The sequence below is a fragment of the Brassica oleracea genome, chromosome C7, assembly GCF_000695525.1.
Source record: "Brassica oleracea var. oleracea cultivar TO1000 chromosome C7, BOL, whole genome shotgun sequence".
NCBI lineage: Eukaryota > Viridiplantae > Streptophyta > Magnoliopsida > Brassicales > Brassicaceae > Brassica > Brassica oleracea.
The window spans coordinates 27619772-27629902 of NC_027754.1; the positions used below are offsets into that span (position 1 = coordinate 27619772).

A 10131-nucleotide genomic window follows, 5' to 3' on the forward strand; every position below is an offset into this window, starting at 1 on the left:
CAGAAATGGACATTACAAATGGAACATCAACCAAGATCAATACTAAAGATATTTGTATACCAGATAGTGGAACACCGCACACTATTCTGAAACACAGAAAATATTTTTCTAAACTAAAACCGACAAATATCACTATTAACACAATATCGGGTCATGCAGACTTGATTGAAGGGATTGGTAAAGCCTATTTTACGTTACCCAATGGGACAAAATTTTCGATAAATAATGCACTATTTTCTCCAAATTCTAAAAGGAATTTGTTGAGTTTCAAAGACATATATCTTTAAGGATTTGATACTCAGTCTGCAACTGAGGATGGAACGAAGTATATGTATATTACTCTTGAAAAATCGGGAAAACAAAAGGTGTTGGAAAAATTACCAAAACTCCCTTCTGGTCTGCATCATACATATATAAGTGTCATTGAATCACATTTGGTGATTAAGAAAAATTCTAGTGATTTTACACTATGACATGATTGTCTTGGTCATCCAGGCACTACAATGATGCAAAAAATCATCGAGAACTCACATGGTAATTCACTGAAACCCCAAGAAGTCTATCAGGGGAATAAAATGACATGTACTGCGTGTTCTCTTGGAAAGTTGATTATAAGACCATCGCCAACCAAAATAGATAAAGAGTTACCAAAGTTCCTTGAACGAATTCAAGGCGATATTTGTGGACCTATACATCTACCTTGTTGATCATTCTATTATTTTATGGTAATGATCGACGCGTCAAGTAGATAGTCACATGTTTTTCTATTGTCCTCTCGGAATGTGGCATTTGCGAGATTTTTATCTCAGATAATCAAACTAAGAGCTCAGTTTCCTGATTATCCGATAAAGAGAGTTAGACTGGACAACACTGGTGAGTTTACCTCTCAAGCATTCAATGATTATTGTATGGTAACTGGAATTGAGGTTGAACACCCTGTCGCTCATGTTCATACACAAAATGGTTTGGTTGAATCATTAATTAAACGTCTGCAACTAATTGCGAGACCATTGATCATGAAATCTAAACTCCCAACTTATGTGTGGAGACATGCTATTTTGCATGCAGAAGCACTGATTCGGGTGAGACCAAGTGCATATCACAAATACTCCCCAATACAGTTAGTATTTGGACGAGAACCAAATATTTCTCATTTAAGAATTTTTGGTTGCGATGTATATGTGCCAATTGCACCTCCCCAATGTACAAAGATGGGACCCCAAAGGAGGTTAGGCATATATGTTGGTTGTGACTCTCCATCAATTATACGATACCTAGAACCGCAAACTGGTGACGTATTATGGCACGTTTTGGTGATTGCCACTTTGATGAAAAAGTATTCCCAGTTCTAGGGGGAGAAAATAAACAAGTAGGAAAGGATATCAAATGGTGTGTACAATCTTTGCAACACCTTGATCCCCCTACAAAACAGTCGGAATTAGAGGTCCGTCAGATTATGCATTTACAAAGCATCGCAAATCAACTACCCGATGCTTTTGCACACACCAAATTGGTTACAAAATCACATATACCGGCTGCAAATGCTCATACTCGTGTAGAAATGTCACATGAACGTGGAGTAGAAGATAATACACGAGAGTCTAAAATACACTTGAAGCGTGGTAGACCTATTTGTTCTAAGGATAAGAATCTCAGAAAACGAAAGGAGGCAGAAAAACAAAATCCTTCCAATATAGCAGAAAAGTTGGAAGAGATTAACAATGAGGTCGATGAAAATGTTAAACATCATGACTCTGAAGAAAGTCATGAGATTTCTATTAATTACATTCATAACAGAAAAATATGGAATCGAAACAAAGTGAATGGTGTTGATGATTTTTTCTCATACTTTGTTTCGAAGGAAATAGATGAAGAGAGTGATGACCCTGAACCAAAATCTATCTCGGAATGTCAAAAGAGACATGATTGGATAAAATAGAAAGATGCAATACAAGTCGAACTTGATTCACTTAACAAACGAAAGGTATTTGGTCCTATTATAATCACACCTGAAGTTGTGAAACTAGTTGGGTACAAATGAGTTTTCGTTCGGAAACGAAATGAGAAAAACGAGGTTATGAGATATAAGGCTCGTCTTATAGCTCAAGGAGTTTCTCAAAGACCTGGGATCGATTATGAAGAAACATATTCTCCTGTTATGGATGCAATCACGTTTAGATTTTTGATGAGTCTTGCAGCTAATCAAAATCTAGAAATGCGTCTAATGGACGTTGTTACTGCATACATATACAGATCTTTGGACACTGATATCTATATGAGAATCCCTGAAGGATTTAAAATACCAGAACCACTAAGTTCTAAACCTAAAGAGTTATGTGCAATAAAATTTCAAAGATCATTATACGGTTTAAAACAGTCTGGACGCATGTGGTATAATCGTCTCAGTGAACATCTAACTAAAGAAGGATATGTAAACAGTCATATATGCCCATGCGTTTTCATCAAGAAAACATCATCTGGATTTGTTATCATTGCCGTATATGTTGATGACCTAAATATTATTGGGACTAAAGTCAAAATACAAAAGGCATCTGATTATTTAAAAGGAGAATTTGAGATAAAAGATCTCGGACAAACAAAGTATTGTCTTGGCCTACAAATGAGAATTCTCAAAAAGGTATATTTGTACACCAGTCTACATATACGAAAAGAGTGTTGAAAAGATTCAACATGGACAAAGCAACTCCACTTAGTACTCCTATGGTCGTCAGATTACTTAATGTCGAAAATGATCATTTTTCGACCACATGAAGAAAACGAACAGGATACGTTTTTACAAACAGGATACGTTTTTACAGTTGGAAGAACTGCTATATCATGGCGCTCTCAGAAGCAAACACTAGTAGCTACTTCCTCCAACCATGCTGAAACAATTGCTCTCCACGAAGCTAGTAGAGAGTGTGTTTGACTTAGATCAATAAGTCAACACATCCATTCAAGTAGAGGAATATACATCAGTCTAAAACCAATCATTTTATACGAAGACAATGCAGCGTGCGTCGCCCAAATAAAAGAAGGATACATCAAAATTGACCGGACCAAACATATTCCACCGAAGTTCTTCTCATATACCCAAGAACTCGAGAAGAATAAAGAAATTGAAGTGAGATATGTTCAATCTTGTGACAATGCTGCGGATCTCTTTACAAAGTCATTACCAACTACGACATTCAGAAAACATGTTTACAACATTTGAATGCATCATCAACAAGACTTATAATGATCGCCTACTCGAGGGGGAGCTTCTGAGTTGTACTCTTTTTATGTTGCTATGGTTTTTCTCACTGGCTTTTCCAAGAAAGGTTTTTAACGAGGCAACTAAAATGCAATACAAGAAATATTAATGACGATGGTCTCCAAGGGGAAGTGTTACAAAAGCCAAGATGGTTTCGTAAGGAAATGAAGATGGAGCCCATGCCATTAATATTCACAATAATATTTGTCGAATTCTCTGTCTATATAAGAGATTGTAATACGTTCATTTTACTTTGCCCCTTTTCGAACATAATAACATCCATCTCTCTTCTTTGGTATACTACTTCTTCCTCTCATTTATTACGATTCTTACTCTTTATTATTCTTCATCTACTTTCTATTATTTACGTAACATGATCAAACAAATAAACACTTTATATATACGTAACACAAAAAAAAACAATATATAATATAATTATAACATACTACCTCTTTCCCAACATATAGCAACCGTTTAGTTTTTTCTTTATAATTAACTTTACAACTTTCTCTGTAAAATTTAAAACTATTTGATTTATATATATATATATATATATACTAGCTTTAGACCCGCGCAAATTGCACAGAATGAATGTTATATATATAAATATTTTTTATCTATTACTATTTATTTGTATTCATTTATGTATTATGTATATAACTAAATTAGAGTAAAAACATAAATCAAAACAATACATCTTGTTTATTTACGATACATTTTTGGTAAATAAATCAAAACAATCATTTTATGGTATATAATTAAATTTCAATGACATGGACATTGATATATAGTCTATTTTAATATAAATATTTATTATTGAGAATTCATACTCATACAATAAACACAAAATTTCTAATGTGTAATTTTTTGAATGCAAATTTTAAAATTAAAATATTAAGGTTTCAATAGTTTTTCTATACAAATTTATAAATTATCATATTTAAGTATTTTTCTATGTTATATAGTTTAATTTTAAACTATATTAATATATAATATGAATATCTAGTAAATGAAACTTCATATTCATACGATTTATGATCATTTGTTTCTTGTTATTACCAAAAAAAGTTAAACCATTGATCACAAAATTTTAGTGTGAGACATTTAAAGTTTTTAGTAGTTTATAGTCGTTTTAAAAATTCAAAATATAACATATAAGAAAAATATTTTTTATTATTGTATGGTTAATGTGGTTGTTTAATATCTTTTAATAATATAAAATTAAAAAAAAAGAGCTAAAATACTAAAAATACTATCAAATATTTGTTATTCATAATCATTAATTGTCATATATACGTTAATCATATTATGCAATTCCGTAGTTTTTATTTAAGGAAAGTGCCAGAACATTCTTTTGTACACTATTTATCAATTTAATAGTTAGTTTAATAAAAAGTATAATATAAGTTAAGATAGACCAACCTATTTTTCTAAGAATTCTGAATTTCATTCTCATGATAACACGTGGCTACAAAACAATGTTATAATGTTTTTCAATTAATATATAAGAGATATATATACATTTTTTTTTTCTGTGGAACACACATATATATTCTCTTTAGTATCTTATGTGATTGGTTAAGTTACTTTTATTAAATTAAGTGGTTTGTACGTTCATGCGGACATAATCGTTTTAAGTTTCTTATTATTACATGCATTACTAATAAAAACTATCATGATATGTTATTGTTTATGTTCTCAAAAACTTTAAATCGATTATCAAATTTATTTATATATGATAAAGTTATTCATCAATATATATAGATATATGTTATTGGGTTACAAAAAAAGATATATGTTATTGGGTTAAAAAAATTGAAAACTTACATGTGTTATATATAATAAAAATGTCTTTACATACTATATTCATTATTAATAAACAAATTTTCAAAATTATTCAATTTTCTCTTCCGACTATATAAGAGTAAAATTTTTACTTGATTAATATGTAATTATGTGTTTTGTTTTTAATGTTTAACTTTGTATAACTAAAATATATTATTTTTTAAAACAAAGCAATACATATATAATTATATTTTTATTTTTAAAATATATTAAAAGATATTATTTTCAAATAACAACACAAAATATATAAGAACTATCTTTTTTTTTTTAAAATACATTTTTATATTTAGATAATAATAAATTTAATCATTCATTAAGGGTAACAACGACATTAGCCACTCTAACTGTTCGAATGTGAAAAAAACACTTTGCAATAATGGTATAGACAACAAAAGTTAATTTTATTGGGTTCAAATCTAATCTCCAGGTTGGATCTGAAAGAAACCGATCACTGAGTACTCAATAGGCCCAGGTATGATTTTCCAAGAGATCAAAAAACATTGAGGAAATAGGATCGTCGTCTACTAAAAAAATATAAATTAGTTGTCAAATTTTAAGTCGATATCACAGTCCTAAATTTTGAGGCAAAAAAATTCCCAAGATTCACATAATCAGGAATAAGGATATAGGAGCACAGATGTAAGGCGATATGAGCATGATAAACGGATATAAAAGAAAGTCGAAGTAAGACGCAAAACCATGTTCATCAACACACTCCACATCGAGCTCTCTTTATCATATCAACCTCTTTGTTTATCTCTTTGTTTCATATATTCTTTATACTTTTGATCTTGTAACCTCGATATCATCTTAATAAAATCTGTTTTGTCAATTTATATGTGATTACATCTTTGTTGTTTTTGGAGTTTGTATCCTAGTACTTTTTTTTATTAAACAACTAAACATTTCAAATGCAACATTGTGTATCCACATTTATAACATAAAAACTTTAAATATAATTGAATAATTTTTTCAAATTTCGCATTTTTAAGTATAAAATATACCCAAAATTATCTGGTTTTTGATAAAAATAGAGAGTAAGTGTTATAAAATACAGTTGGATGCTCGTTTAATTGGCGGATGTACCCATGGGGAAGCTACTGCGATGTTTGGTGTGAGTTTTATAGCTAGGGGTTCTTTTGTTTTAGTTTAGAAGTCAAAAGTTAGATATCAAAATTAGGTAGGGATGAGAAGAAAAACAAGCAGGAATATGAACATAGTAAATTAGATATTCTCAAAGTGTTAAGATCACCAGATAAGTGAGTGAAAATAGTGTGACAAAAAGATTAAAACAGTAGAGTGTTTCGTTCAATGGTTGATACTAGATGAATGGTTTAAGCTAAAACAGTATATAGTTCTAAAAAACTGGAAATCAATAAAGCTGTAAGTAAAGAAAACAAGGAATTGGATTAATTTTTTTTAAAAAGAACAAGACTAAAATAAGAAACCAACAGAATATTTAGAATAATACTCAGGAAGATATTGACTATGGTACTCAGTAGTGATGATTTAGGGCCGTGCCTGATTGAAAGCAAGGAAGGCATAGAACGGGGAGTGAGAAAAAGACAGCTCGCACACCTTAATGAAGGAACTGCTTTTACATTCTCCATTCATCATTTATTCACAATTACAAAGTGGTTCAGTTGAAAAATTAATAAAATATTTATTCACAATTACAAAGTGGTTCACATGTGTTTGGAATGGAATGGAGCTATAAGATCTTGTTATGATACGTCAGTTCTTATGAAGGCGTAAACAATGATCTTGAATTTCCTGTACCACCACCGGATAAGTATTATGTTGTTGTTTCAGGCTATCCAAATAAACAAAATTTTTTTGCTCCATATAGATCTTCACGAAACATGGTCATTTTATCATATGTCGCAATTCGAAAATGCTCTTCCTCCTCTGAACAAGCAAAAAAAATTTAATTGTTGGCATGCATCTCTGCGTTTAGTTATTGAAATGATATTTTGAGTTTAGAAAAAAAAATGGAGGATTTTTGGTGATTTTCCAAGATATAATATTGAAATGAAAAAAAAGTAGTATTGGCTACAATAGGTCTGCATAATTTTATTAGAATTTTGAATTTTATAGATGATGGCTTTTCAAAAATAATGGGACAAACGCATATTGGAAACACCGAAGCATAGACAGATACAAATGAAATGGACGCACCAGATATTGCTGACGGAGATTTGATGGCAAATATGAGAGAACAAATAGCAAATTCACTATGGACCAAAAAAAATAATATGTAATATTGTTTACCATACCAATGTTGTATTTAAAGTTATGTTATGTTTTTGTTTCAATAATATATTTTGTGTTTGAATAATATATTTTCTATTTGTTGCATTAACTATTTTTTTAGAAAAAAATAGTATCTAGAATGAAATAATTTTTTTACATTTGAAATTATAATTTGAACCATCTTTTATCCGCTTTCACCATTCAAACAAATATTTTAGACCGTTCGATCCGCTTGATCTGCACTTATACCGCTAGATCCGCTCTTGTTCCGCTAGATACGGAACGCTTGATCCGTTTTTTTCATTCAAACCATGTGCTTGGAGCCTTAGATAAATTAAGTTAAAGGGCCAATTATTAGACAAATTATTTCCTTGATCAGTTGGCTACAAAAGCATTTGGTAGGAATTAAGGTGAGAAGCTCAATACCCCTGACCATATAATTATTTTGTGCTTAGGACCCATATGATGTCAGACACGGTCTGCATACGTAGGAAGCCATGTGGGATACATGCATTGAATAAATAAATAAGCGATTAAGGAAACACAACAAGAAACGAAAAAGATAAAACTCAGATTCTTGTGCAATGTTATTTTTGCAAACCTCTTTCATCGTAGCACAATCTTAGGTGGTTTTTAACAAATGCAAGAAAGTAAAAAGATAAAATTACAAGGAAATGAGAAAAGGTATCAATTAAGAGAATTAGTACTTTTGAAATGAGATTAGAAAACAAAAAAGCGTCTGTAGTCCAACGGTTAGGATAATTGCCTTCCAAGCAATAGACCCGGGTTCGCCTTCCGGCAGACGCATTTCCTCTTTTTTAACATTTGATTTTTTTTGAAAAATAACATAAAAGATGAGATCTGATGAAATGACGAAAATAGGCATCGTTCCAACGAAGCAACTAGCTAAAGATCCGAACGCGTGAGCAGGGTGTTTTAGTAAATTTAATTCAACAAACTTTTCTAAGAAGACACAACAACACAAGTCCTTTATCCCTTTCTCGTTTCGGTGATAGTTTCAATTCCGCGTCTCTCTCTCTCTGTAGAAATCGAAAAGATCTCAGAGATACAACGAAGCCGTGAATCTCGTGAAGGGTTTTAAAACTTTTGAAAAAAAAAAAGAAGCATTCTGATCTTTCTCCCTCTTGTTGCTTGCCTTAATCGAATCCAAATGGCTGGTTACAAAGCAGATGATGAATACGATTACCTTTTCAAGGTTGTTCTCATCGGTGATTCCGGTGTTGGAAAGTCTAATCTGCTTTCACGATTCACGAAGAACGAGTTTAGCCTCGAGTCCAAATCCACCATCGGAGTCGAGTTCGCGACTAGGAGTTTGAATGTTGATGATAAAGTCATCAAAGCCCAGATTTGGGATACTGCTGGTCAAGAAAGGTCTCTTCTCTTTCTCCATTGTCCTCATTATCTTGGATTGGATTAGATATTTGTCAATTGATTATAGTAGATTCATTCATTCATTGGCTTTACAGATCTGGATTTGTGTTTGTACAGCTAGAAAAAACAAACAAACATGGGTTCTGTCTTAGATCCAACGATTAGTTTAACCTTTTATCTTGTATGTAAGAGAGCTAGATTGGTCTGTGTAATTTCATTTCTTTAATTCTTAATTGTTTTAGTGATTCATTCACCAATGTTTCTAATGGATTCATTTTAATAGGTACCGAGCCATCACTAGCGCGTATTACCGAGGAGCTGTTGGAGCGCTTCTTGTCTACGACGTAACCCGACACTCCACATTCGAAAACGTGGAGACGTGGCTCAAAGAACTCAGAAACCACACTGATCCGAACATCGTAGTCATGCTCGTGGGCAACAAATCTGATCTCCGCCACCTCGTGGCTGTTCAGACAGAGGACGCCAAGTCATTCGCCGAGAAAGAATCTCTTTGCTTCATGGAAACCTCTGCTCTTGAGTCCACGAATGTCGAGGACGCTTTCGCGCAAGTCCTCACTCAGATCCACAGTATTGTGAGTAAAAAGGCCATGGAAGCAGCCAGCGAGTCAGCTAACGCCCCGTCGAGAGGAGACAAGATCGAAATCGGTAAAGATGTTTCTGCCGTCAAGAAAGCTGGATGCTGTTCGAACTAATAAGAGAGTGAGTGAGTGGTTATTGTTTTTATGTTAACGACCGAAGGATCTCGGTTTTGTTAACGGTTTATTTATTCAAAGTCATTCGAATATTGAAAGATTGCTTTAGGTTTATTAAAATGTCCTTGTCATGTATTTCTGTTTATTATATAAATTTATCAATGCTCTTGCTTGAAAAATGATTCGTTAATCACAAAAATATACACATGAATTTGTGCATATCAACATAAATATACACATCTATCATCTATGTATGATGCATATCAACACAAATATACATGTATATATATATATATATATATGAAATGTTTGTTTTAAAATGCTTTGACTTTGTTCTGGTCTGGTAGCATTAGTTAGACCATGACCTTGTTAGCCGGTCAGTGAATTAGGGGTCTAAAGGACGACGTTATCCTAGGCCGAAGGCAAAAACGGCCCATCGTGAACGGGATATGATACTGTATGGATCGTGATACTATGTTTAGTCAACTCTACCGCAGCTTTATTCTACGCCCAAGGAACTTCTTCTATTTGACATCCCTTTCACCTAACGGCTAAACCATCAGTTAAGATTTCAGTCTTATATATTATGTTCATAATGCACTCTTAAGTTCTGAAATTGCCTTCAATTGCAAGCTATTGTTGGGTCTGAGGAGTTTTTATCAAAGGATTTAG

General features: G+C 32.3%; 2 protein-coding genes and 1 non-coding gene across 3 annotated transcripts in view; all 3 read left to right on the forward strand.

Moving 5' to 3' along the window:
- LOC106302993 overlaps positions 1–2929 on the forward strand; it is a 3902-nt gene extending 973 nt beyond the window's left edge. Inside the window, exon 2 of the mRNA XM_013739376.1 lies at positions 2805–2929. Coding sequence (XP_013594830.1) covers positions 2805–2929 — 125 coding nt within the window. The remainder of the gene's footprint in view (positions 1–2804) is intronic.
- A 5160-nt stretch (positions 2930–8089) lies between these two features.
- On the forward strand, positions 8090–8161 carry TRNAG-UCC. The gene has a single exon. It is a non-coding gene; the product is annotated as a tRNA-Gly (tRNA).
- Positions 8162–8349: 188 nt separating this feature from the next.
- On the forward strand, positions 8350–9638 carry LOC106301511 (ras-related protein RABA1c). Its single transcript, XM_013737927.1, has 2 exons — positions 8350–8746; positions 9030–9638. The coding sequence occupies exons 1-2, from the start codon at positions 8526–8528 to the stop codon at positions 9457–9459; spliced, it is 651 nt and encodes a 216-aa protein (XP_013593381.1). The 5' UTR covers positions 8350–8525; the 3' UTR covers positions 9460–9638.
- Positions 9639–10131: the final 493 nt, after the last annotated feature.